This window comes from Suillus fuscotomentosus, assembly GCF_016647785.1.
Source record: "Suillus fuscotomentosus strain FC203 chromosome Unknown F5891scaffold_8, whole genome shotgun sequence".
NCBI classification, from domain to species: Eukaryota; Fungi; Basidiomycota; class Agaricomycetes; order Boletales; family Suillaceae; genus Suillus; species Suillus fuscotomentosus.
This window is the reverse complement of record NW_024539520.1, coordinates 106,905-133,228: the sequence shown is the minus strand read 5'-3', so window position 1 is coordinate 133,228 and position 26,324 is coordinate 106,905. Positions and strand designations below refer to the sequence as shown.

Below are 26,324 nucleotides of genomic sequence, written 5' to 3'. Positions count from 1 at the left end.
GACCAAACATCCCCTATTATATTCAGCGAGGCCCCTCCTGAAGATTCCTTACATTCGTGTGGTCGTCACATGCTTGTTGATGGCACCATCGATCGTCAGGGAATCGCTCGTCGTGGACCAAGTGCAGCAAGCACAAAGGTCAAGAAGCTGAAGCCCTCAACATGCATGGAAGGCCATTGTGCATGGAAGGCCATTGTGCATCCCCCATTCTCATAGATGACACGCCTCCACAATCCCAAACAATCCCTAAGCAGAAGCTTGTCCCAATTGTCGAGATCTGGAATTGTCCTCCTCCACGTCCATTGAAGGCTTCAAAGGGAAAGAAACCTGCACACGAGGTCATTCCTGTCGACATGTCCAGCGATATACAGGTCAGCTCTGAATCGGATGCCGAGGATGAGTTCAAGGAGGACAAAGACGCCCTTGAGAGTGAAGACTCAGAGTATGAAGATGAAGTCGCCACTTCTCGTAAACGCAAGGTGAAGGGAACCAGAGGCCATCGCTCACATAAGCAACGTGCTCCATCAAGCAACGTTCAAGTTGTTGAACCACCTTGCGAGGGGAGAAAAGCCGTCAAGGGCAAGGGAAAAGCGGCTGACAAGGATACTGGCAAGGAGCAGAAGATCGCAAAGAAAGTGCACTATGTCTCCGTCGCAACTGAACCAGACACTGAACAGGATGGTGAGCAAAGTCCCTTGCACTATATGATCTTAATAACCCTCCTTCCAGGACACAAAGCTTTATGTCTTCGTGATGGCCCACAGGACTCGTTGCAACCACGCACTCAATGCGGTAAGTACTACATTGGTTTCACTACTGGGAACAGCGCTTATCATTTCATAGAACTTCCAAAGCCCAAACAAGTCATTCCAGGATCATCCGAAAGTGCACGCCAAGCTGTGCTGTACTCAGAAGGCAAGCGTCAACCGCATGCACCAGGAGGTTCCAACACCGCCCAGGATGCACGACAAGGAAGTCTCGACACCTCCCAGGAGGTTCTGCAAGGGGGTTCCGATGCCTTGCAAGGAGGTCCAGATGCCTCGCAAGGAGGCCATGATACATCCCAGGTCGCACAGCAAGGAGGACTCAGAGGCCCCAGAACCTCTAGATGGGACTTACCTTTGAGGGGGAAGATGGAGGATACGTTCACGCAGGCCAGTGACCATTTGCAGGTGCCTTCACCCACACCTTCATCTCCATCCCCTCAGAGTCGAGAGCAACTGCGCTCACTTCTTCCAGCACCCTATGATCAGCACAACACAACTGCCCAACCTAATGGGCAGCAACACGTTAGCAATAGAAGTCTTCCTCTGCCACCATCTCGTGGTTCTATGGAGTACCAGCCCATGACTCAACAGCATCTGCCTAGTGGTGTGAATTATGTCCCTGGTGTCAATGCAGCTCGTCAGCCTCAACATTCCATGGATGCTTGCAACACCATGTACACATATCCTCCGCCCCATCACCCCTACTATCCTACGCACTCAGAATCCTATGAGCAAGGGACTGGCATCAGGAAAAAACATAGTGACTACATAGTACTATATAGTCAGGGTAGTGCGAGTAGCCCCGTCGTCAAGTGCCCTCTATGTACTCACCATAGAATCCCATAGTAAGCTACCAGTAGCTACCAGGTACTACTGTAGTTTGTAGGAGCACTACTACAGGCAACTATGACAAGAAAATAAATAATCAGTCAAGAGGATTCGAACTCTCAAACTCACTATTAACTTTCTCACCCAACAATTCATGCAACGGCACACATACCATTAGGCTATCAGACTGTTACAATATATCATGTGTAATATAATTTAACAAGCTACCGTGGATTTGGAAGAAATTTCGTTGAATTACTGGCAGCAACTATTATTTATACTACCATCTGCTCACAACACAACAGCTACTATGTAGTAATGTTGTTATTCTAAAGCTTGCTGCATTGGTTCATATATTAAATATGTTTGTCTTTGTGAAGATCACTGCTGGTGAAGCTATATGTAGTGGTATGAAGACCTTGAAAGCCGGTAGCTCCTGTAGCTACCTGTAGCACGCTGAACTACAGCTTACTACAGCACTCCTGCATGCTACAGGAACAAATATTTGCTACCATCACTCCAGGTTACTCCTGGAGCTCCTGTAGCTCTATGTTGCCCTAGTGACAGCTACATAGGGCTACTAGGGCTATATAGTGCTATATAGCTGTCACTGGAACTCCCACGATTTTTGTTTTTTCCTGATGGGAGCATACCATGGAGGAAGGGACGTGCACGATGGTTGTGTACCTGCTCCTCGCCAGGAATACTCAGGATACCGTGATGGCCGGGTGATCTATGATCATTATCAAGGTCCAGCCCCGCGTCATGATGGACTTGATCCTCGTCAAAACTGGCCTCGTTATGTTGCATATGCTGAGGATGAACGGATGATTCGCGCAAATTCAACGAGCCCACTACCTGGTCTTATGCAGTACTCGTCATCTCCCCCCCAGTCTGAAGGCAATTAGAGCATTGCATTGGTTTGTGCTGTTTCTTGGGATGCTCTGCTACTCGCTGTTTCTTGCAATTGTTCTTGCAATCGCGTGTTGTTCCCCCGCGTCATTATTTACCCATAGTATTCTTTGCTGCGCACTTGTGATCCTAACCTACCGACTGATATTCATGTACTTGTAGTATTGAATACAAAGTTCATGTGCCGCTAAGAATTTTCCAAAACACACAAGATTGAATAGAAACAGCTCATGAGGTAGGATGATTACACATCAATAGATACTGATAGAAAACTATTAATACACCTAAATGTTAAAAACGGCTCGCAAGGAACGGGAAACATGTCTGCCCCGAGCTCCAGCTCCTTGCAAGGTTGAGCATCTCGATCTCAATAGATACTGATAGAAAACTATTAATACACCTAAATGTTAAAAGCGGCTCATGAGGAGCGGGAAACATGTCTGCCCCGACCTCCAGCTCCTCGTGAGGTTCAGCATGTCCATGTCAATAGATATGGCTCGCAAACACACCTGGATGATTTCAAAAACGGACCGAGTCGTTGAGAAGCACGTCTGCCCCAAGGAGTCCAGCTGCTCACGAGGTTGAGAAAACCATTAATGCACCTGAATGATGTTGAAAAAACGGCTCGCGATACTGACAGAAAAACTACTACTAACGCACCTGAAATGATTTTGAACAAAGGGCTCGTGAGGATTGTTGTGAATGAGCGAGGGCAGTGCAAACTTTGGCTCACGAGGTGTGAGGAGGAGCAGTAAACTAATTTGGCTCACGAGGTGCAAGGAGGAGCGGGAAAACAATCTGACATCCTCTTGGCTCCTCCTCGCTGGAGGTTCTGTGGAGTCCTGAACAGGATCTAAGGGGAGGCCTCCCTGTGGAGGTAAGCTTTCAGGCAGGTTACTACCTACAACGAAACCTACCCTGAAAGGCCTTCGGTACCTTTTCCAAGTGGTGCCAAGGGTGGTAGGTTTGGGGTCCTTTTTCAGGTAGCTTTCGAGAGACCCATTTGTCATCCATGATGAAACAAATGCTGGTAAGACTCCGAAACCAGTTGTGATTCCGTGAAGCGAGAGGACATGGTCGTCTTCCAAGTTGGCCCAGACATGGGCCTCACGTCGTATAACCTGTCAACCAGAAATATGCAAGTGATGTTGATATGTTGGGACATGAGATCCTACCCATGCAGTCTTTTCCACCGATATCTTCTCTTCGGAGTCAGCGACCCTCACCAACTTTATTGCAACCTAGAGATTTCAAACGAATCAACGTGTGTACACGCATACTTGGGGTTGGGCTCACTGTAAGAGGCTGATCACTAGAAGAGGTGGACCAGATGCATTTCCAGACATCACAAAATCCACCCGTGAGATGAGGAGTATTCTGAGTTCTCTTGAATTCCACCTCTGGGATCTCTTGGAGCAGAGATTTGAAACCAATGTTGTGTGGTGGCATCTTTATTAGTCTTGGATGAGAGTGTGGGTCCAAATGGTAAATACAACTGGGGTATAAGTACGGAAGTGTTCACCCTAAAGGACAGATACAGTTAGACTCAGATGATAAGCACGTCCCTCGGGCCAGTATAACACAAATTACCGATGTTCGATAAAGAATGTGTGACATAACAGCGGGTGCTTGCACTTGGTAAAGTTTCTGTGCAACCACAGCATCGATAGATCATCTGATGACATGCCTGTTCGAGTTGATGAGCCAAAAAGGTCATACCAGGAGGACGGCCACCTGCTTTTGGGCAAATCTTTGACACGTGTGATGAAACATAAAATTTGCACGCTGGAGAACCAGTACAGCAACGTTATCGTAGGCGTCTATCTGCAGTCAAAGTTTCAATTGAAGAGGTCATCATGAACCCTATGCATAATAATCACATCATCGAAATTAGTCGATCTTGGCATGAGCATGGCACTGGGCAAACTTTGTGAATCTAGCCTAATCAGCACGGTACCATTGAATGCGGGAACGGTGGGCTGACAGTGGACTTGATGGACTCGTTGGACGACGCTACCATGTCTGAGTTGAGTACTGAGTCACCAGACTTACTAATGAAAATGGAGTAGTAGGCACAAAATTCAAATTCCGAATGTGCTTGGGAGGAAATTTATAATTTCACAACTTGAACTTCATGCACTGCCAGCAGTACTGCTGAACGCTCCCGTACATTGATACAAGCCAACTTATTCCAACTAGTACTCGTACTCATGGATCAAATGAAGATTGTTGTGTGTCCAGGCGATGTAACTGTGCCAAGTCTAACAGTACCAACTCTACACTACGATTTATCATCGGCTTAGCCTGTCTTCTTCTGTTTGCGCGCTGTCGGCGGCAGGGAGAATAAGATGCAGCTGTTTTTTTTTCGACTCGTCTATCCACTATCACCCGGTCGAGGACTCAGTACTCAGCGGCCGCACCTCCGGTCGCCTAATCCTGCGCCTGAAATTGTCAATCCCACAAGTATGTCTCCTCAACTATGCAGGATGGTGTAGGAATAGCAATTCCTTCGGGAGAGAGTACTGACGTCTCGAAATCTCGCAATTATTTCTCCATCAAAACAATGCAGTCCCGTGGATCGCCGTGCAGAATGTGTTACTAGGAAGAAACTAGTCTCCACGACTCCGACATTTTCTGATTTCTGCAATATGCATGCAACGCATCTCAGTATGTCTCAGTTCGATCATTGATGCAAGGGTACACGCTACAAACGGGTGGACTCAATATATGCATCAGTTTGTCGTTTGTTGTTAGGCTACTCTCCTATGTCGTTTGCTGCGACCCCGCCGCTGATCATCAGTGAATTGATGAGTCCTCGATATTGTAGCCGTGGGAAGTATAGCACGATGTAATTCTGCTGCCGCCAAATATTAGCTTATATACTGCGAGCAATTTGAATTGCACATATATACTCATGTATGCTTGTAAATCCAGCTTAACATGAATGATTTATAACAATCCTGGGACATTCCGCCTTTGCAGCCAATGAGTAGTGGTAGTATACCTGAGCCAATTGTTTTGAGCTTCGACATCTTACCTGATCTTGTTTTTTAATTACAATGTTATTTAAGGCCTTTTGATGGAAAGAGCCTCGGGCATTTGTCGACAAATATAAAATACCATTAGATTTAGTCACAAAGCTATGACATTCCTCCTTTTCAGATAATGAGGGGTGGTAGTAGACTTATCCCAATTATTTCGTGCATTGTCGTTTGGCCCTATTTATTTATCCCATTACAATGCTATTCAAGCCCTTCTCGTGAGAAGATACCTTTAGCGGACAACTTTTGAAACTGGCTGTACCGCTTCCAGCGGCCTCCGCTTTCAATAAGACTACATTAAGTATTTTCAAAACAATGCTTTACATGTTTCTGATTGCTGCTTATTGCAAATGTGAAAGTACAGCGGCGCTCTACAAGGCATCAGCGGGATCAATTGTGCTACAGCGCTGGAAATATCCTAAGTCCAACATTTGTATATGTTTGTTCATGTGACGGTGCGCTCACAAAAGTTCAACTTGAACTTTTCTTCCCACTCTCACTCGCTCTCACTCATCGCTACTCTCGCTTGCCACTTTGGCTGACGATGATGGTGCGATGACAACGACGATGACCCGACAGCAACAACCCAACAACATCAACACAACGACGACGATACAACGACAATGACGACAACGACGACGACACGACGACAACGACAACGACGACACGACAACGACGACAACGACGACACGACGACGACGACAATGACGACACGACAATGACGACAATGACGACGACGACAATGACGACGACACGACGACGACAATGACGATATGACGATGACGACGCGACGCGATGCGACGACAATGACGACGACGACGCGACGCAATGCGACGACAACGACACGATGCGACGACGACGCGATGCGACAATGACGAGACGACAACGACGACGCGATGCGACGAGATGACGATGACACGACAACGACGCGATGACATGATGCGACGAGACGACGATGACGATGACACAACGACGACACAACAACATATCTCTCACTCGCTCTCATCTATAATAGATAGATAGATGTTCGCTGTTTATGTCAGATTTAAAATTTAATGGAATTTGCTTGATATCATTTAATTGAATTGGAAAAGCTGCCTGAAAATAATGTGCTAGTATTGTCGTGAATTGAGATCCTATTTACGAAAATTTGAAAGGGATTAAAATAATTAGACAGATTGCCAAATCGTCAAATTCTTGCAGATTTGTGCAAGTTGGATCGCATTTCATCCAATTTGAGAAGGAGGTTTTTCCTGAGTAGCTTTGACATCGGAAGCAGATATAAGAAAATGAAAAACGCTTCTTTCCTCTACAAGGTCAAACATGATAATGTAATGACCGATGGCAGAATTATGCTGATGTGTGCGATTGTGTACTATATATTGTGATATATGGCTTTCTACTTTCTTCACCGGTTCACTGATGATCGCTTCGACTACCGAGTCCGCACGGATTGGTCCCACCGGCACTTTGAATCGGATCCGAGGATTGAACACAACTTGGAGAAGGGCATATGTAATAACGTAGCCCATAAGGCAACACTTCCTGCCTCGAGGCATAGACTACAACTAAACCAGCATCCATGCCATCATGGACCTGTGCGTCACCCCTACACGAAATGGAAATGCATCTAGATCTGGCTTTCGATGACCGTTATCTCAGGCCAATTACGTCTTGAGGTCTCTCCGCTCAACTTACCAGTATGTTCTGTTCGCTAACTACTTTTTGTTTATTGCGACATGATGTGTCAATTTACTACCAAAATACCTCACCGGAGTTTCTGTGGACGTAAAACGTGCCCTGAACGCCATCACTCTCAACAGTGCACCTGTGCGCCTACCCAGCTTGAAGTTACTACCGAAATGCTGCTCGTTCATATCCGCGGATGTTGACCCAGATCCATCACACATATCAGCATAGTTCCAGCTGTTTGTGGCATCGATGGGCAAGCGCTCATTCGCATAACAACACTGAGTCTTCATTTACCCGCGCGGTTGGTAGCATTGACTGTCAAAAGGGTCTAACACGGTAGTCTCTGTAACCGCATTTGCAGCACAAACAACACGTGGTGCGTTATCTCGAGATTGGTCATTAACCTGTCTTCCCATAGTCATACTCAACCAAGAACGTTGGAGCGAGGCGCTCTGGCAGGACAGATCAGGTCGGAAGTTGCAGGGGTCCTGGCGCAGGAGCAGGAGTTTTGGCTCGTAGACGATAGCCCTGTGGCGTGTCGTAGTCGGTCCTGGATAGATAGAGCTGTAGCTTCCCGCTATAAATTTGGCCTTGGGTTTCCCTTGCAGTCCGTGCCCGCTCCAACGTTAACTTGTTGTGCCGTTAGTTGATGGTTATATGTGTCAGTTCGAATGTGAGTCAGTTTGCCCTCGAACTCCAATTGGAGTCAACGACTTAACAGGGCTAACTTTTACCACCACCTTATATGAAGGTCACGCAGGCGCGCACGTTTAGGAAGACAATATTCGATAAGCTCCGAACACAAACTTTAAAGCAGGGTTACAAGTACAAAGGTGAATAAAGGTATGAGCAAATCGTGAGGTAGTGAATTGATACGAACATTGTAATTACTCGTCATTGAAGCTTCTGCAGCTCGGTTTCTATGAAAGCTACGATTCCCGTGACTTCAGGTCGATCCTGGGATTCAATGGACAGGCATTTCAGCCAATACTGCTCATGGACTTTGTCAACGCCGGTGAGTTGGCCGAAGGGCTTTCTTCCTCTCACTATCGCTGTCATCACGTGAAACGCATTCATCAGCGGGAAGTAAGGTTCTTGACCACAAAGTAGCTTCGGTGTGTCAGACATACAGCAATCTCAATGAACGAAAGAAGGTACTTACCTGAAGCATGATACAACCGTGAGAATATACGTCTGCGGGCATTGTTGGCTTTGCCTGCTCCTCAACCATTTCGGGAGCCATCCAACGCACGTTACCCGCGTGGCAGGAGTTAAATGTAGGATTTCCCGATTCTGCGAGAATCAATGAGAGACCGAAGTCTGCGAGGCGAAGCTTGCCGTCACTATCGATGAGTACGTTGGTCTGAATTCATGATATCGTCATCTCTCAAGCGTAGTTCTGCAAAAGATAAAAAATCTACCGGTGTCAAATCGCCATGGACAACGTCGTTTTCATGCACTAAGGGGCTATTTAAAACTGCATGATGCATGGAAAATAGAAACCACGCACAATACTTGAGACCGAATGCTATTTGACGTGACTGCTTTGCTTGAGATTCAGTTGGTCTTTTTAAACACAAGCGCTTACCATGTCGAGCGACGTCGAAAGATCGGGTTTGGGTTCCTTTTTCAGGTAGTTTTCGAGAGACCCTTTCGTCATCCATGATGAAACAAACGCTGGTAAGACTCCGAAACCAGTTGTAATTCCATGAAGCGAGAGGACGTGGTCGTCTTTCAAGTTGGCCCAGACGTGGGCCTCACGTCGGATACCCTGTCAACCATAAATATGCAAATGAATGTGTTGTAACGTGAGATCTTACCCATGCAGTCTTTTTCAACAGTTCCGTTTCACTAGCGTCAGGGACCCTCACCACCTTGATTGCAACCTAGAAGTTTCAACCAAATCAATGTGCGTGCATACGTGCTTGGAATCGGGCTCACTGTGAGAGAGGAATCACTAGAGGTAGAGTAGATGCATTTCCAGACATCACCAAAGCCACCGGTGTAATTAGGAGAATCATTGGTTTTCTCGAGTTGCGCCTTTGGAATCTCTTTGACCTCAGTTTTGAAATTGATGTTGTGTAGTGTCATCTTTATTCGTCTTGGATGAGGGGTGTGGGTCCAAATGGCAAATACAACTGGGGTATAAGTACAGAAGCGTTCACCCTAAAGGACAGATACAGTTAGACTCAGATGATAAGCACGTCCCTCGGGCCAGTATAACACAAATTACCGATGTTCGATAAAGAATGTGTGACATAACAGCGGGCGCTTGCACTTGGTAAAGTTTCTGTGCAACCACAGCATCGATAGATCATCTGATGACATACCTGTCCGAGTCGATGAGCCAAAAAGGTCACGCCGGGAGGATGGCTAGCTAGCGGCTACCTGCTTTTGGGCAAATCTTTGGACACGTGTGATGACACATAAAATTTGAACGCTGGAGAACCAGCACAGCAACGTTATCGTAGGCGTTTAGCTGCGGTCGAAGTTTCAGAGAGAATATAGAGCGCTATATCATATGAACACAGGAACAAATACGTCGCGTTATCTGTCAGTCTGACTTCTGTTCGTACTAGTAGTCAACCAATTTTATCGGCATGATAGGGAACTTGAATATGCCGATGACGCCTGAGGTAAGTTTCATGCGGCAATTGGAAGGTTGCGGTACTGTGCACATAGCCTCCTGGTTCTGTATGTAACTGGTCCAGGTGGTCGACCACAAGCCTACTAGTACTTTTCGCAAGAGTTCCATGACCCTAACGAGTCACTACTAGCGGGAAGTACTTACCGTAACTACTTGAATAGTCGACGATCATTTGTTATCACAAGCATGAGTCATTTATCCAGCGGGAGGCTGGTTCGTTACCAGGAGGTCTATGTTCAAGGCGGATACTTTCATTAGACTTTTCTAATCGACACCATGTCACCACTTACTCGGTTGGCGTGCGTGCTCGCGCACAAGTTGTACGACACATCGCCCTATACATGTGTTAACGTATAGAACTAGTCTGTGTAATTTAATTCGATTTATTCTGACATCACATGCACATAAAATGATGAACAATAGGACGTGGGGTTAGGGTTAGCAACTCAATTTCATTTTCGATCCTCCACCATGGCACCCTTCCTTGAAACAGTCAAGGTAAGCTCAAGGCTCACGTTGGCGATGGTTCACCTGATGGATCCCTTTCCTAGTCGTTTAACGATGTGCCGATCACCGACGATGGGGTCAACACCTGTCGCATTCCTCGAAGCTGGTGACGGTGTCGTTCGCATGCTCAGTGCGTATCACCACGCCATTCACTGCATCGTCTGATTCACAGCATACAGAGGAACTCACTAGCCTTATGAGCTCCGTTGGCTCCGGGGCATTCTCGCCCGTCATCAATGACATCCAGGGTAACATCACAGTGGGTATTCCCAGGCAAGCGATCCATCGATCAAACTGCTCATCCAACTCTTCTACCAGAAAGTTCGTGAACGGCACGATGCGACTCCCTCACAGTCCGGAACGCTGGAGGTATTGGTGACCAACGAGAAAAGCAACAAAGTGGGAAGCGCAACAGAGGGCCTCATGTGGCTGCTTCGGTCCCTGGCATTCACAGGCAAATCCCTTCAGCAAGCAGCAGAGCAACCCATCAGAGGATCTCAAAGTTGCCTTCACGAAGGGATATAATGTCACCCTCGGGCCTATTCACCGTGGTTCTGGAATATTCAGCATACAAGGAGCTATAATGAGAGCGGCTGGCTTGATGTTCAACGTTCGTCAATCATTGCTCTCACAATTTATGGTTTGATTCTAACGTCGTGCGTTGATGTAGACTGCGATTGGATATTGCCCGCCTCGCAAGAGCTTCTACGAGAAGCTTGCAGCTAACCCGAATGGAGAGCCGTGCTCGCAGGAGGTGCTTGACAAGCAGCTCAACGATTGGATCACTGGCCTGGATACCATTATCACGAGGATGGACAAGTTCTACACAAAGGGGAAGCATGGAGAGATATTCAAGTCTGCATGAAGTTATAGATCAGCATATCGGCAATAAGCCGCACATTGTGCATTGTACGGATAAATCATCAGTGGTGTGCGTCATTGGATTCTTTTTGTGAATGCACGGACTTGAAGCTTGGAGTACTATTAATCTTCGAGATCACTGTCAGGAAATGCGTGCTTTGTTCACTCAACGTCTTGACGTTCCCCGAAACAAGCAACCCATGTAAATCAAACATGCCTGTTAGCTCGGTGGATCGAAGATCGGTACTCCTATGAGGTATGTCCAAGTCAATCATGAACCATAAACATGTCTAAAGGAACTGAATCGATAAGATCGCACTAAGCGACAGTGATCGCTTTCGTTCGTACCATACTGACTATGGAGCAAACGCACGGGAGGTACATTGTTCTAAGGAACGTGCGTCTAGGCAGTGGACTCCACGAGTTTGAGCTTGTTGGTCGTAAAAATGACTGCTCTTGAAGAATATGACCGAAACGACCGCTCATATAATACGTCGGACATTGCCATTATATGCTTCGCGCTTGACTTTGCTAGGTCGTTAAGGGAAGCAGAGTAGAGGGGGTGTGTTTGCTCGATCAGTTTATTCTGATCGGTGCACGGAAGGTTGTGTAGGAACTGGAGAGGGAAGTGAACTTGGAGGAGGTGAGTTTGTAGATTCGGGGCACACTAGTATATGCTAATTGATTCAGGCAGTTTTCTGAATTGACAACTTGGCGACGGCGTTTTATGCATTTCACATCCATCTCAAGGAGGATAGGTGTTACAGCGAGTGTTCAGCAAAGACTGGGGAGGGTATAATTGACATACTTCCAGTCAAGCGAGCATTTCTCTTCCGCAGGCCCCTTGTCGCTGTGGAATAGGTATGTGGTGACTACGCATTGTGCAAGATAAGGAAATAATTGACCTTTAGCTGCAATATTCCATAATCAAGAGTACTTCGTTGCTGCGATGAGACATAACAAGCCAGAAGTATCGATATTTGATCTATGCACAAGATATTTTGTTACGCTATTTGTACAAACCGGAGGAAAACTCAAGACATGGGGTATACGTACGAACAAAACTCTAATGTCCAGCCCTCCTCATTCCCGCTCCGATTCCCTTCCCGGGGCCAAGTCCAATCTCCTTCCCCGTATTATCCTTCATCGCTCTGACACCCCAAAACGCAAACCGACAAGTCGATCCGCTCCCATGACCTGCTTTTCTGTACATCTGGTCGTAGCTGACGCTGAAGGAGAAGTAGCCTTCAAAAAGTTCTTTTTTCACAGCTTTGCTCGTCTTTTTGCCTGCGTTCGCTTTCGTCGAGGAATCTGCTGCCTCACCTACGCAATCAACTGTTGTTCCATGACCGACATTCTCACACTCTCCTGCCACGCCCTCTCCAACCCACACGCGCTTCATCTTCCATATTCCCTTTGCGTTCTTGACTCCACATTGAGAAGGGAGCCCCGCTTGTCCAATGACGCCTGGCGACACAGGACTATGATCAGGGGCCAAGAAAGAAGCGCGTTCGCTCGAGGTGAACGTGAGTTCTGCACGATGTTTCAAATTGCTTATCAGCACGTCAAAAGGGCGCTCCATCATGGGATCGAATATAGAAACGCTTTCTGCTCTACCTGTGTCAGAGCTGAGCGAAAGGAAGCATCGTGCGGTATAGTCGTGCTTGGACTGGTAGGCGAGGATCGTGTCATAGACTGCGGCGTAGTCGGGGGATGTGCTACCCGGCGGGAGGTATGCTTTGACGAGGAAGGGGAGGTACATGCCATAGAGGTCGAAGTTGCCTGAGAATATAGCGGGTGGATGGGAATTCAATGCATGAAGTGATTTTGGGAGGGGTGGGGGGAGAATGGCTATCAGTGGCTTGTGCAAGGCGAGTCAGAAGGTTTCTTCTCGGGGCCATGGAAGGCTGGCGGGTAGACATACCTTTTCCGGGGGCGGCGTCGGTGTTCGCATTGGCCGGACGCGGGCGGTTTGACTGTTGGTGGTTGGAAGTGGGGCTGATGGTCTAGGGCGTTTTTCAGGGCGCGATTTTGTGGGGACTGCGGATCCTGAAAGCGCACGAGCATTCATTAATGGAGTCCCGCGTGATACTGAAGGTTGACGGTATGGCTTTGTGAGACCGCCAGAGGAGGATGGTTGCAGGAACTCGGATGGAGAAGGGGGTTCGCTGTGTCCATGCGAAGATGATTTGGGCTGCACCATTGGTACACGTAGCATGTTGGCGGTGCCAACAGGTGATGGAATCATGGATGTGTGTGATGTAGTTTTGGAGAGTAACTGGACGCGTCGTTGTGTCACGTGGTCAAGAAATCAACTCGCGTAACCAGACAAGGGCTTGCTAAGCGCTGCCCATGCTCAAATTCTTCCAGTTGCTTGAAGTCATGTGGTATCTGAAATAGTACGCATGAACCTGTTCTGAATTTGTCGATGCTGATATTAATCCCAGTCATTGACCACATGAGTGTGCTGCGCTCAGCACGTGTTACTACTGTCCCCTTGCACTTATCTTTTATCAAAAACCATAGTATGCAAACCCTCAAGCCAAGACGGATCCGGATCACCTGCCCCACAGCATAAACTTCTTGGGAATACAAATCCCCACAATATTACCACCGGCGGTCGCCGTATCCCCCATCTCTCGCGGTCTTTGTTTCTAGCCTAATGGTGTCTTCCGCCGACCCATCGAGAAAGCTCCCAAGGACTCCCATTCGGAATATTGCATATCCTATCATGATGCAGAACCATTATCCAATATCGACGCATCCCCCAAATTGCAATATCATTGCTATCAAACCAACATCTGACTTGGCAGTTTTCACTGCTACTCCAGACTCGTCCATAAGAGACACGGCGAATTCTCGGTATCGGAGAAATCTCGGAAATGTCACGTGTGGACTTGATAGTGCTAGTGAACAGTATATATGAGAGCAATATGAGAGTGCGGAGAAGAGACAAGTCCTGCTCATTCCTATCTTTCATCGCTACAGCACTCACAGACCTGTGAGAAGCTAGACTATCTGCGCGTCGTTACAATCCAGATTTCACTTGGACTCAAAACCCATCATGCCGTGGTCAGATTTCGCAAATGCAGATGTGGATGATATCGTCGAGAAGCTCACTACGGACGAGGCTATTCTCCTCACCGCTGGTGTTGGCTTCTGGCACACACATGAAATCGCCCGCCTTGGGATACCCGCTGTAAAAGTTAGCGATGGTCCTAACGGTATGTCAGATTCGCTGCTCGATTAAAAACACGATGATTCAGACGCATATATGCAGGTATCAGAGGCAATCACTTCTTCATGAGTACACCGGCCAAGTGCCTGCCTTCTTCTACCGCGCTTGGAGCTACCTGGGACACGGAACTGATCGAGGAAGTTGGGTTGAAGTTACTCGCAAGCGAGGCCAAGCTCAGAGCCGCGCCTGTGATTCTTGCCCCGACATGCAACATCCAACGCGTATGTGCATTCTTACCATCCTTCTATGCGCACCCATTCATGACTACCGAACCGACTACAGAACCCTCTAGGTGGCCGTGTAAGTCCCATATCCAGAATGATGGCTCTGATCCCATCTAATTTTGTACTCCATTGTTCAGGCCTTCGAGAGTTTCTCAGAGGACCCACTTCTATCTGGTCTCATTGCGGCCGCATACGTTAAAGGTGTTCAAAATGGCGGCATTGGAACTACAATCAAGCATTTCGTGTATGTCCCACCATCCGATTCCGATCACCATCCATGTTAACTCGGGACTAATACAGGTGCAATGACAAAGAAGACGATCGTATGGCATACGACTCGATCCTAAGCGAACGTGCGCTTCGCGAGATCTACCTCATGCCGTTCATGCTTGCCCAGAAGTATGCGAAGCCGTGGTGTTTCATGACTTCGTACGTTCGCATTTCAATTTCAAATACTGTGCTTCTCCTGGAGCAGGAGAAGAACTTCGACATGTACTGATCTTCATGGTCATATTTTAGGTACAACCGTGTCAATGGCACCCACGCCTCTGAGAATAAGCATCTCTTGCAAGACATCCTACGCCGCGAGTGGGGCTTTGAGGGGCTCGTCATGTCTGATTGGTACGTTCCTCGTTTACACGTATGATTGAATAGTGACCCATGTTGCATCCTGTGAATTAGGTTTGGAATCTACAGCATAGACTTGAGTATCAATGCTGGCCTCGACCTCGAGATGCCAGGTACCAACAAGTGGCGCACCCTTGATCTCATGAACAGGTCTATTGGCTCAAGGAAATTGACCGTGAGGACTGTAAAAGAGCGTGCGCGCAAAGTTGTCGAACTTGCCAAGCGCGTCGCTCAAGAAGCACCAGAAGTGCGTACATTCATATTCCGTCGCATGCTCTTTATTGATGATAAACACTCATAGATCCTCGATGGAGATGGTATAGAACGTACCGTCGAAAGTGCCGAAGACACAGCTCTCATGCGCAAAGTCGCAGGAGAATCCATCGTATTGCTCAAAAACACTAACGCCCTCCTCCCTCTGAACCCTAACAAGATTAAAAAGATTGCTATTGTCGGAGGGAACGCAAAAGCTATCGTACTTTCTGGAGGAGGATCGGCTGCACTCAAACCATCGTACTTCGTGACCCCGTATGATGGTGTTACCGCTGCGCTTCCCAAAGGCGTGGAGGTTCTCTACAGCGAGGGTGCTAGCAGTACGTGGTTCTGTCATTCACATAAGAAGAGCTGTGTTTTTATTGTTCATTCCGTTAGCCTACATGGAGATGCCCACACTCGACTACGAGCTCTTCACGCCCTCAGGCAAGCGGGGCTGGACTGCTACGTGGTACGCGCATGAAGACGATGAGAGCATGTCTGTAATCAACACGGCCTACTCGACGCGTCTGGTTGACGAGACGAGGATATTCATCAGTACATCGGCACCCAAGGGTATCACGAGACGTTGGACGATGAGACTCGAGGGTGAGCTAAAGCCCCGCGAACATGATTGTTTGTTCGAGTTCGGCTTGACTGTTGCTGGAAGAGCTAGGGTGCGCTACCATATCCATGTTGCTGTTATCTCACTGAACATTGACATTTGTAGCTCTTCGTCGATGGTCAACTCGTCATTGACAACTGGACACGCCAACACCGTGGCCAATCCTTCTTCGGCAGCGGTTCCATAGAAGAAAAAGGCCGCGTGCCACTCAAAGCCGGCGTCAAACATCACATCCTCGTCGAGTTCTGTAACGTCCGCGCACCAGCAGACGGTGATGAAGACGAGATGGTGATGGACAGCAACCCCGGCGTTCGTCTTGGTGGCGCAGAGGTGATCGATGAAAATGTGAAGATGGCTGAGGCTGTGGAGATCGCGAAGAAGGCTGATGTGGTTATTGCTGTCGTCGGCTTGAATGCGGATTGGGAGACGGAGGGGTATGATCGGAAGACCTTGGCACTGCCTGGACGTACAGATGAGCTGATTGAGAAGGTGCTAGCAGTGAACCCCAACACTGTTGTCGTGACCCAATCCGTGAGTGCAATCGAGATGAGATGTATGGCTTCAATCGAATTGATCTCATGTTTACGCTAGGGTTCATCCATAACGCTTCCGTGGGCAGATTCAGTTCCTGCGATCCTTCATTCATGGTACTTGGGTAACGCGACGGGCGACGCGATTGCAGATGTTCTATTCGGCAAGAAGAACCCGTCGGGCAAGTTGTCCTTGACATTCCCCAAGAAATTGGAAGATATCTCCGCCCATGGACACTTCCACTCTGAGAACGGTGTCCTCCGTTACGGCGAGGATTTGTTCGTTGTGAGTCCGATTCATTCATGGATGTCATTCTGCGCTCATTTCCTTTGGCAGGGCTACAAGCACTTCCATCATAGAGGCATCAAACCACAGTTCTCGTTCGGGTGAGTAGCTCAATCTCAAGTATTCAGAGAACAGAAGATTGATTGATTTCGTGTCGACAGTCACGGTCTCTCCTACACGACCTTCTCTTACTCGAACTTGACACTCTCCAAGGCAGCTGTCTCGAACGGCGAATTTAGCCTGAACGCCACCTGTCACCGTCACAAACACTGGCAAGCTCGCAGGCTCCGAAGTCGTGCAGCTGTACGTCTCAATGCCTACCACGTCCGACGTGACGCACCCGCCGTTGCTCCTTCGTGCCTTCCGAAAAGCCAAAGACCTCCAACCGGGACAAAGCGAGAAGGTGACGTTGACGCTAGACAAGTATGCTGTGTCGTTCTGGGAGGAGAGGATCGAGAGGTGGGTGATCGAGAAGGGCGTTTATGGTGTCAAGGTGGGCAGCAGTTGTGATGAATTGCCATTGGTCGGCAGCTTTGTACTTGAGAAAGGGTTCGAGTGGAACGGCTTGTAAGCTTGTAGCGATGCATATGTATATTTGTGAAATCACAGCAGTCAATGTAGTATGTTCGTTTGCATTCCACTGATGCCAAAACGAAGCTGGACGAAGCGTCTCGAGAGCAAACCTTGATTTCAAAGGACACCAAGCTAGCAATTCTCGAGGATTTTTCGATGTAGCTTCCGACCAGTACTGTACATCCTCACCTGTAGCCGTAGTGCCAGTGGATCCTGCTTACGGTCCATCCTCCATTCATAGAGAATAATTTTGTTCTCCCGCTGTGAGTTATAGGCAGTATTCATTACACAGTACTTATAAGTAGAAATACACGACCTTTGACAAAGCAGACTGAGCAAGACGATGGGGTCTCTGTGAGCTTGGCTTTGCGGAGATGACTGTCGAAGTGCTCTTTCTCATTCTATTTTGCACAAGACATGGCCGAAAGTCTGTCATGTACAAGGCATAATCAGCGTGGAAGAAAGAGATCCAATATTGATTGACAAATCACTTGAAGGTCGTGACCGGGCAACAATGTGCAAGTGGTGTTTCTTGGACATGGTAGGGAATACTTTGAACGATGATGACATCGGGCATAGTAAAGTTCGGGTGTGAAAGTCGATACTCACCAGATTATCCTCCGGGCTATCGTCGATAAGTAGGGGAATGTTTCAAAGAGGAGTATCCTTGGCGTTTGCATCACAGAACATACATCCCTTCTTGATTTTGATCGCACATCTCCGCCCATCGACAGTGTTCGCGCACGAAATTTTGACAGTGAGAATATGGCTGCGGTCGCCGCCTCTGATCGTGCAGTTGAGGTTAAATTACATCTTGGGGTGGAGGTCCGACGAGGATGAGTATATCAACGGTTGACAGATACGTGTGACTGTCAGATATCAGGGGTTCTTCCAGCTTCTCGGTCGTTCTTCCGTGTACCTACTATGACAGGCCTTATGATATGTCAAGTGTTGCCAGCGGTATTGTTCTCAGACATTGGGCGTTGCAGGGTCATCGGAGGTGAAATCAGAACAGGTTGTGACATGGGTGCTCAATCCGTCAATTCGTTTCCAAGAGCTGGACCTCGGTGGACGTAGGACGCCACATTTTGGCCGCTTCAGGTTGCTATCTTTTGACATTCGGTAGTTCTTTGTCGACCGTAAACTTGTCATTGATCGGCCAATCCTTTTTCAGCAGCAGTTCCATAGGAAGGAAAGGCCCGCGTGCTGTTCAAGACCGGAGTCAAATATCGCATCCTCGTTGAAATCTGGGAAATATCTCTGCCCATGGGACACTTCCACTCTGGGAGTTGCATCTTTCGTTATGAGGATCTGCCCGTCGCCATTCAGGCGATTTGATCTAATTTCAAACCGTTTAGCAGGATTACAAGAACTTTCATTATAAAGGTTCCGACTCGGAAATCGTGCAGCTCATCCACTACATCCGCGGTGACGCACTCGTCGTTGCTGCGCGAGACCTCCAACCGGGACAGAGTGGGAAGGATAGTATGACGCTGGACAAGCATGTGTGTCGTTCAGATCGATAGGTGGAGTTGTCGAGAACGTGTCAAGGCTATGATGAACTGCCAATTTGATGTGGGTTTGAGTGGAACGGGTTGTAGCGATGCAGATCAGTATTGACATGGTCAACGCAGTATCGTTTGCATGTCCTTCTCTAGAATGGAAAATGGACTGAACCTAGGCCAAACCTAGGCTGTCAGAATTGATCAGAGCGGCCTGGCACGTGATGGTCCACGGCATGCAACGCCCGCTGTTCTCTTTCGCCATTTTCCGATCTTTTCTGATATCGAACGTTTTGGGAGGTTCACCAGATTTTAACGCTTTGTGCTTTCAGCCGATCATCGTGCATCATGTCACGGCGTCCGCTACATGCAATTTGCCTATCGGTGAATGGCACCCATCGCGCCGGATGATATCACGTCGCTCAAAGCCCAACCGTGACAACATTAATAATGGGCGTTCTGATGTGGTCCGTTGCTATCATTGACTATATGGTCTTGGTTTCTCCAATACTCATGCATCAGTAGCAGCGCGCCCGGGTCGTCATGACCAATTCATTGCCGATGTACTTTGAGCGCTCAGCGCAATCAATCAGAAAAGATTGACAAAGTAGGCTGCTGCGGAATTTGACTGATCGGGTCACGAGAATCCATATCACATAGCGAGCCCGCTGGCACTTGAGGGACTTGGTGTTACTATCGATTTTCCTTCATCAATTCAAGGACCATCGTGATCTCCGAATATTCAATATTGTACACAGCGTCCCCGTATTCGTACTGCTGCGGCCGAATCGCGTACTGCAGGGACGTCATAATTGTATCACCGAGCACCCCCCGCTGAGAACCATCGAAATATACGTTAGGCACTGTATCCCATTTCTGATTTCATCATAGAGTCCGGTACTTACATGTGCGGTCCGAGGCCATCCACCATCATATCGGATTTAGTGGTTCCTATGAATCCTATTCTCCAAGAACTGCGTAAACGTGGCCTTGTCAATCAGGTGTGTATGTGGTCTTTGGGCGATTGATTTGGCCAGTGTAATGATCATTTGTAATTTCCAATTAGATCCCTCCTCCATGGTGTGGCACGTATTGAGCTTCTCGAACGAGTATGGGAACTTGACGAGAAGCCGCATTAGAAATAATGAGTCATCCCGAGAACCAGACATGTAACAGCGATTAACGAACTCATTTTCCTTGCAGCTATTATCAGACTTCCCCCTGAACGAATTATCGTACTCCGCCGGACTTTCACAAGGTTTCTCATAAACAACAGCTCTATCTATGCAACCATTTACTGGTAGGGATTCTGCATACAGTTCCGCCAGTTTGCCCAGAGTGCGTCGATCAAGACGAATTCAATGCTGCCAGTGTCAAGCGGATGCTGGATTTCTCATGTCATGTATCACGTCTGATTGCACATGCCTACATTACTCCAGTGGCAGTAGTGCGCAGCTTTGTATTTTATAGAGCAGCACATGCAACTATCGGAGGTTTTCCGGGAGAATTATGTGCGAGCTATTTATGACGGCGTAACTCTGAGCGAAAGTGCTGGTCTTTGCGGGCCTGAGGCCTGATCGACCTCGGACGGTACCTCAGGCCTCATTCGACGATGTGCCTTGGGTAATACAAATGATCTTGTGTATCTGTTGTAAATCAGCCAACAGTTCACATCATTGAAACGGATCTTCATGCATCGGAATTTATACAACCCAAACCATATCACACAACAGACCTAAGAGGAGCCAACAGAAATTCTCTCATTTCTCCGGGCACATCACAAATCTGTAGTGGATGCTACACTAAACAGTTCGTACTAGCCGAGCAGCGTGTGTAGTCTAAATACGTGACGCAGCAAAACAGCGCCAAGGCCAGGGAGCGCCCGAGAATATAAGCTAGAGTTCAGCACCTTTCCTTGCATCGTCATCACAAGAAAACATATCGACATAAGTAATAAACAGAAAAGAGCGACGACGGTGCGGATATAATAGGCAAACAAGTCCGCAACAAATTTCAGATGCGGCGAAAATTTCTGTGGCGAGGTCTCACTCATTTGCGACCTGTAAGTTATGAGCACGTGAGCAAAGAAGAATAGGGTTATGGGATTACGTACTCTGAGTACACGGTTGTGTTGACCGTAATCTTCGTCGTCAGCGTAACTCATACGCTGGCTCGGAGGATCGTCGTCGTGGTAATCTTCACCCTCGACTTCGCCCACAGGACTGTGAGACTGAGCAGGGGGTGGCGACGGGGAAGTCTCATGAGGAATGGGAACCCCAGGATTCAGTGGAAGTTGAGACGGTGAATTAACAAAGCCAGTGTATGCATCTGCAAACTGGGTATCATTGCGCGGGGGTGACTGGTATACAGGCTGAAGGGGGAGGGAGTAGTTCTCGCTCGACGAGTGACCCTGAGAGTGCCCATGTGAACGCATACTTCCATGTGTCTGACGAGTATATTCCGAAGGCCGGCGGTTAATATATGCTCCATTGTTGGTAGCAGCCATGGCGGCAACTCCAGTTCCCGCCAGACCAGCGCCTTCGAGCAATTCGATACCGCGAGATCTGTATCGCCCACTAGAGGTATGATCCAATATTTCGTGGGGCTGTGGGCCAGGACCAGCGAAAGCATGGTATGGGGTCCTGCGGCTCGGCTCGCGAGCAAGGTTGCCTGCACCAACACCAGCAATGCCTGGTGCACGATGAGTTTCACTGTCTTGCCTACTCCGAGTCCTTCCCACGTTAGCGGTAGCGAGAGATACTGCCCCAGCTGCGTATGGGTCATACTGTGTCATCTCACTCATACCATATGTGTCACTGGGAAGATTCATCGGAGCCTGGCCAAAAGTCCCATGGGTGGTATCCGAGTATGGATATCCACCGCCCGAACCGCCATTGTGAGAGTATGCGTAGTCATCAAATGGCGAACGCGAAGAAGCGGCCGCCTCTGCGGCTGCTTCCGCGACGTCCCTGTCAAACTTCTTGGCACGACGGCGGCGAACGGCGTTCGTCACAATTGCGATGAAAATCGCAATAACGATGAGACCAACGACGGTGAAGACACCGGCAACGGCTCCAGTGTTCGAAAAGAACCTATTATGATGGCGGTGATGTGAATTACGTGAGAATGTATTTTAAAATTTGAACTCACGAGTTGGATGAAGTGGCGGTATCATTAGCAGATGAAGGAGTGGAGGTTGCCACAGTCACATAGGTTACACTGGTAATTACAACACCGCCGCTGGTTGATGTGTAAACTGAAGCACTAAGAGTGGGTGTTGGCGATGTTGTTGCAATTGTGGTAGGAGTAGTAGCCGAGACAGAAATACTGGTCTGTGTGGATGAAGTGCTCGACGAAGTAGCACTGGTTGATTGCGTCGTGGACGAGGCTGAGGTCGTACTAGCAGTACTGCTCGCCGAGGTCGACGAAGAGGTAGGAGTAGTACTGCTGGATGTAGTCGTCGGAGTCGAAGCTGACGACGACGTAGTGGTAGGCGACGTAGTTGCTGGCGTCGAGGTACTGCTGCGCTGGAGTTCCAAACTGGATTTAATGTGATAGATGAAAGAACTCACCCAGTAGATGTTGCCGCAGGGGTCGTTGTCACTGCTGAGGTGCTGTCTAATGAAGCGTACAACTTCCAAGTGCATCATGGACTTACGAGGACTAGACATTTCTGAAACCTAAATGAATGGATCTTTTGAAAAGATCAGAATTTCAATAATTCAGGGATCAAAGTTTCGACCTGCTGTTTGGGCCAGCAAGATCAGGTGGTTGTGGTCAACGAACAACAGGATCCACGCGCATGAGAAGTTTTACCTATGTAGTTTGAGAGGCAGTTGAATCAAGCTACCACGCCTTTGTTATTCAAATCCTTATGTAATAAGCGGAGCGGGCACGGCTTTAAGTGGGAAGACACGTAGCATAAGGTCATGTTCTGCCCAGCTGCCCGCGTCCATTAAAGAACATGGAAAACTAACCCCACGGCGGACATGCACTATGAATACAATCACCCTTAATCCCGCTTTCGCTTTTTCTGTCGAGGGTCGTCCTCCTGCTCGCTCTCTTCTGAACTCCCATCCTGTTCCACCGGCATACCCTTTAAGCCTTTCATCTTCCGCGTTTGGAGTTTGTTGAGATCCTGCTTCGCGATATGCACCCGTCCCCTCAAGTCGCCCATTTCGTCCACTTCCAAATTTTTCTTTTTCTTTCCAAGGCCCTTCTCCAAGTCTTGCTTCTTCAACTTTGGTCGTCTCATAGCAGCCTTCCACATCTCTGGATCAGCGGCTTGATGACGTCTCAGTGATAGGTCAAGGAAGGGGCCCATCTCCGTCAGCTCGACACGTGGTACACGCGTTCCCGACGGAAGTAGCTTCACGGTGTACGTCCGTATATGGATCTTGGGTAGATTTTTAACATCCTCTTCCTGGGAGTCGCCTAGAATAGGATTTGCCGTTTGTAGTGAGGGAGCAGGTGCGATGCTAACGCTGATTACATGCTCCAACCCTGGTAAACATATCGAATCGATAACTTCTCCATTGAAGAAGTCCATAAGCAATGATTTTACTTGAATGAATCGTGGGTGGGTGTCGAATAGTTCTGATGCGAAGTGCATCATGGGCTTATGTCCCGGTGTTGATTTTGGTGTCTACCGCCCATAAAGTTATTAGATTGTACGGCAAAGGGAAAAATACTCACTTTGAACTCTGCCATGCTGACGAAATTGTCTACTCCAAGTTCGCACATATCCAGTAGTCTCGAGTCGAATGTACGTGCAATAATAAGACCTGCAGGTCTCTTTTTCGTAGATTGGCCCACGAGGAACATGGACGCATCATTTTTGCCCGCCCAAAATTCAAGGGACGAAGCATCCTCAAAGGGGTGAACGGTGTTTTTCTTCGAGAACGATATTGCGTCTGGTCGTTTGAGTGCCATCTGATTGATGTTTAGTCTCCAACCTCGAGGACTTTCGAACAATACATACCAGCTCTTTCATCACACCGTTCAGTATCTCCCCTGTATGAGTTCCCTTTACGAATATCGCTGTCCGAACATCTTCGACCTCCTTGGCTTCACGAGCCTCCAAAGCCCGCTTTGACCTAGCATTGCGTGGTTTTCTATAATACACCCTTCAGCAAGCGCACAAATTTTTGAGATCACAGGGACTTACACCGTTCTCAGCATACTCCCGATCTGCCAGAAAAAACAACTCGACAACTTGAAGTCAGTCTATTCAGATTTTTCCGGCCACAATCCACCTTCCATTCTAGGAAAAGAACAGGACGTTGTTGTGCCATATTTACTAGGGTTCGGTCCTCTAGCCGAGGCCTGATTTTAGTACATTTCACCTTTCTACGTCGCTGACAGTACACTAGACGTGGCATACTGACTTGGCTGTGTACAGGGAGACTCGAGTCAGATACGAGACTATTGTTCGTCGTCTTTATTCATGCCTCGGAAGAAATAGCACATGTATTATGGCACACCTCTTTTGCCTGTGGTCTATCGAGTAAGTTCTCAGGATTGATGCATTTGTCTGAGCACGGTAATCTTCTGCAGTATTGCTTGGAAACTATCATAGGCTTCATAGCCCTGGATCCACCAATGGTGCATAGTGGACTCGACTCCCACAATGGCGCCGCTTAACAAGACATCGACTTGGGTAGGCTGAACAAGGATGTCTTCGTGGTAGACAACAAGGCGTTCTGCGTGAAAGTGGTACTTCAATCCGTCAGAAATTTCAGACAAGCTCATGAGGAATCTCCTAGTTCTTTATTTCTTCCCGTGCATCCTGGTCGCGTCGTCAGCAGTTGATCTGTGAGGCGAAAAAAGTCATTCAATGTCAGAGGTGTGTACAACTAGGCGTAGTATAAAGTCCAGTTCGGGATGACTGATACGAAAATAGTCGTGTGACCACAAAATTGAACATAAGCTCGACTCGGAGGAGCAAGATGATGTTTTATCCAAATCCGTATGTGCGCTCCTCTTATTACGGTTCCGCGAACCTTCGTGATTTGTTGCGAACTGAATACGGCACACTCCTTGCAATGTGCCTTTTCATAATAACAAGCGTACCTTGTCGCACATCCTGATAGCCTATGCAGGGACCTCCCCGATGCTTACGGGACAAATAAGCCGCTGAAGAACGTTCACAGGCGCACATCAAGCGGCATTCACCGTTCTCCACATGACTTGCCGTCTTTCTCACAAGAGAGAAAGACGCCACCAGGTGCCCATGTTCTCCAAATCACTGGTCAGCGATGACTACAATCGTGTAGATGACTGGCCAAACATCGTAAAGTCTTTTGGCTTGCTGGGAAAGATCATCCATGAATGGTATGTCTTCAAGTAGAGTATACTGCATCTTGTTGATCAACAGTCCGTCAATCAAGCAAAGTTCACATCAGTCCAAGAAAAAATAAATCGATCAGATGGTCCGTGCTAGTGCTATTATTGGTTACCACCGGTTTGCACACCCCTCCGAGTCACCTTGTGCAATCACAGAATGGACATATTGGCTGATTTCTGAATCTCAGTCCGCCCGAAGGGCACACCTGTGCAATGTATATTCAAGCTCCGAAGGGCCGCTTCATGCTGTGAGCGTGACCAAAAAGCCTTTGTCGCGGTCTCGAGCTGTCTCTTGTCAGATGGCATTCATTCAAGCTCATGAAGAGGGCATTCTAGAGCATTGTGATTTAGTAGCTTTAAGGTTTGTTCCGGGCGATGTGCGTTGCACGAGAATAGTAGCTAAAATAATGCAGAATTGGAATATTGCGGAATTTGAAAAATATTTGCAAAGATAAGCCGTGGAATAAAATAATGTCGGTAAGGATCTACTACTACTGGTGCCGGTGAATGATGGAGAATGGATGTTCTTCATGATGTAGAAGACTAGCAACGCTTGCTTGACTCGAGACCCGGAACCCTGGAGGATAGAGAGATTTATATGGCAAATGTTTAAAAATAAATTTTCGCTATGTAGCACAGGATTTGGTTCGTCGTTGTTCCCGTACGTATTGGAATCACGGTGGAACGATTGTTTTCCTTCTATGACCAGGGGAGACCAACATATTGGGAAGAGACGGGGACCTGATTGCTCTGGCGTTAGTGGCCCGAAACGGGTACAAAATTCCAATCGCGGGGTGCCTCTTAGTGTTTACAAGAGGGGTCATCGTTTTACTCGAACAGCGGTAGAATCTAAGGACTTCCTTATAT

General features: G+C 47.9%; 9 protein-coding genes across 9 annotated transcripts; 4 read left to right on the top strand and 5 right to left on the bottom strand.

The window, feature by feature from the left end:
* Window positions 1-161: 161 nt before the first annotated feature.
* F5891DRAFT_1183574 (uncharacterized protein) lies at window positions 162-2,503 on the top strand (the record flags this gene model as incomplete). The annotated part of the gene is made up of 4 exons (XM_041366298.1): window positions 162-681; window positions 730-792; window positions 844-1,527; window positions 2,346-2,503. The coding sequence occupies 4 exons, from the start codon at window positions 162-164 to the stop codon at window positions 2,501-2,503; spliced, it is 1,425 nt and encodes a 474-aa protein (XP_041230508.1).
* A 295-nt stretch (window positions 2,504-2,798) lies between these two features.
* F5891DRAFT_1255327 (uncharacterized protein) lies at window positions 2,799-3,956 on the bottom strand (the record flags this gene model as incomplete). Its single annotated transcript, XM_041369988.1, has 6 exons — window positions 2,799-2,884; window positions 3,039-3,109; window positions 3,168-3,376; window positions 3,425-3,628; window positions 3,683-3,748; window positions 3,804-3,956. The coding sequence occupies 6 exons, from the start codon at window positions 3,954-3,956 to the stop codon at window positions 2,799-2,801; spliced, it is 789 nt and encodes a 262-aa protein (XP_041230507.1).
* Window positions 3,957-8,134: 4,178 nt separating this feature from the next.
* On the bottom strand, window positions 8,135-9,331 carry F5891DRAFT_1183572 (kinase-like domain-containing protein; the record flags this gene model as incomplete). The annotated part of the gene is made up of 7 exons (XM_041366297.1): window positions 8,135-8,350; window positions 8,403-8,603; window positions 8,662-8,699; window positions 8,751-8,781; window positions 8,829-9,011; window positions 9,061-9,126; window positions 9,182-9,331. The coding sequence occupies 7 exons, from the start codon at window positions 9,329-9,331 to the stop codon at window positions 8,135-8,137; spliced, it is 885 nt and encodes a 294-aa protein (XP_041230506.1).
* A 1,027-nt stretch (window positions 9,332-10,358) lies between these two features.
* On the top strand, window positions 10,359-11,259 carry F5891DRAFT_976517 (glycolipid transfer protein; the record flags this gene model as incomplete). The annotated part of the gene is made up of 6 exons (XM_041376608.1): window positions 10,359-10,385; window positions 10,498-10,524; window positions 10,567-10,657; window positions 10,717-10,793; window positions 10,849-11,004; window positions 11,065-11,259. The coding sequence occupies 6 exons, from the start codon at window positions 10,359-10,361 to the stop codon at window positions 11,257-11,259; spliced, it is 573 nt and encodes a 190-aa protein (XP_041230505.1).
* A 928-nt stretch (window positions 11,260-12,187) lies between these two features.
* Window positions 12,188-13,654, bottom strand: F5891DRAFT_719686 (uncharacterized protein). Its single transcript, XM_041372950.1, has 2 exons — window positions 13,180-13,654; window positions 12,188-13,116 (listed from the first exon to the last, which is right to left on the bottom strand). The coding sequence occupies exons 1-2, from the start codon at window positions 13,501-13,503 to the stop codon at window positions 12,322-12,324; spliced, it is 1,119 nt and encodes a 372-aa protein (XP_041230504.1). The 5' UTR covers window positions 13,504-13,654; the 3' UTR covers window positions 12,188-12,321.
* Window positions 13,655-14,319: 665 nt separating this feature from the next.
* F5891DRAFT_1126278 (glycoside hydrolase family 3 protein) lies at window positions 14,320-17,608 on the top strand (the record flags this gene model as incomplete). Its single annotated transcript, XM_041364072.1, has 14 exons — window positions 14,320-14,479; window positions 14,536-14,714; window positions 14,776-14,793; window positions 14,855-14,961; window positions 15,018-15,146; window positions 15,237-15,338; window positions 15,399-15,591; window positions 15,646-15,937; window positions 15,996-16,273; window positions 16,327-16,752; window positions 16,813-17,037; window positions 17,089-17,138; window positions 17,199-17,290; window positions 17,322-17,608. The coding sequence occupies 14 exons, from the start codon at window positions 14,320-14,322 to the stop codon at window positions 17,606-17,608; spliced, it is 2,538 nt and encodes an 845-aa protein (XP_041230503.1).
* A 1,617-nt stretch (window positions 17,609-19,225) lies between these two features.
* On the top strand, window positions 19,226-19,866 carry F5891DRAFT_719596 (uncharacterized protein). The gene is made up of 2 exons (XM_041372949.1): window positions 19,226-19,579; window positions 19,638-19,866. The coding sequence occupies exons 1-2, from the start codon at window positions 19,337-19,339 to the stop codon at window positions 19,713-19,715; spliced, it is 321 nt and encodes a 106-aa protein (XP_041230502.1). The 5' UTR covers window positions 19,226-19,336; the 3' UTR covers window positions 19,716-19,866.
* Window positions 19,867-20,851: 985 nt separating this feature from the next.
* On the bottom strand, window positions 20,852-22,953 carry F5891DRAFT_1170568 (uncharacterized protein). Its single transcript, XM_041365513.1, has 5 exons — window positions 22,771-22,953; window positions 22,685-22,718; window positions 22,263-22,634; window positions 21,226-22,204; window positions 20,852-21,172 (listed from the first exon to the last, which is right to left on the bottom strand). The coding sequence occupies exons 1-5, from the start codon at window positions 22,781-22,783 to the stop codon at window positions 21,158-21,160; spliced, it is 1,413 nt and encodes a 470-aa protein (XP_041230501.1). The 5' UTR covers window positions 22,784-22,953; the 3' UTR covers window positions 20,852-21,157.
* Window positions 22,944-24,384, bottom strand: F5891DRAFT_1010066 (Brix domain-containing protein). Its single transcript, XM_041360628.1, has 4 exons — window positions 24,280-24,384; window positions 24,094-24,226; window positions 23,808-24,044; window positions 22,944-23,757 (listed from the first exon to the last, which is right to left on the bottom strand). The coding sequence occupies exons 1-4, from the start codon at window positions 24,291-24,293 to the stop codon at window positions 23,125-23,127; spliced, it is 1,017 nt and encodes a 338-aa protein (XP_041230500.1). The 5' UTR covers window positions 24,294-24,384; the 3' UTR covers window positions 22,944-23,124.
* Between the last annotated feature and the right edge of the window lie 1,940 nt (window positions 24,385-26,324).

Excerpts from the sequence above, each read along its gene's own strand:
- F5891DRAFT_719686 (XM_041372950.1), bottom strand. The coding sequence starts at position 13,503 with ATGATTCCATCACCTGTTGGCACCGCCAACATGCTACGTGTACCAATG. Across the intron at positions 13,117-13,179 it reads CGACGCCGCCCCCGGAAAAG|CCACTGATAGCCATTCTCCC; the intron begins GTATGTCTACCC and ends GCCTTGCACAAG.
- F5891DRAFT_719596 (XM_041372949.1), top strand. The coding sequence starts at position 19,337 with ATGGTCCACGGCATGCAACGCCCGCTGTTCTCTTTCGCCATTTTCCGA. Across the intron at positions 19,580-19,637 it reads ATAATGGGCGTTCTGATGTG|CAGCGCGCCCGGGTCGTCAT; the intron begins GTCCGTTGCTAT and ends ATGCATCAGTAG.
- F5891DRAFT_1170568 (XM_041365513.1), bottom strand. Across the intron at positions 22,635-22,684 it reads CCTGCGGCAACATCTACTGG|CAGTACCTCGACGCCAGCAA; the intron begins GTGAGTTCTTTC and ends ACTCCAGCGCAG. Across the intron at positions 22,205-22,262 it reads ACCGCCACTTCATCCAACTC|GTTCTTTTCGAACACTGGAG; the intron begins GTGAGTTCAAAT and ends CCATCATAATAG.
- F5891DRAFT_1010066 (XM_041360628.1), bottom strand. Across the intron at positions 24,045-24,093 it reads ACGGTGTGATGAAAGAGCTG|ATGGCACTCAAACGACCAGA; the intron begins GTATGTATTGTT and ends AACATCAATCAG. Across the intron at positions 23,758-23,807 it reads TCAGCATGGCAGAGTTCAAA|ACACCAAAATCAACACCGGG; the intron begins GTGAGTATTTTT and ends TATGGGCGGTAG.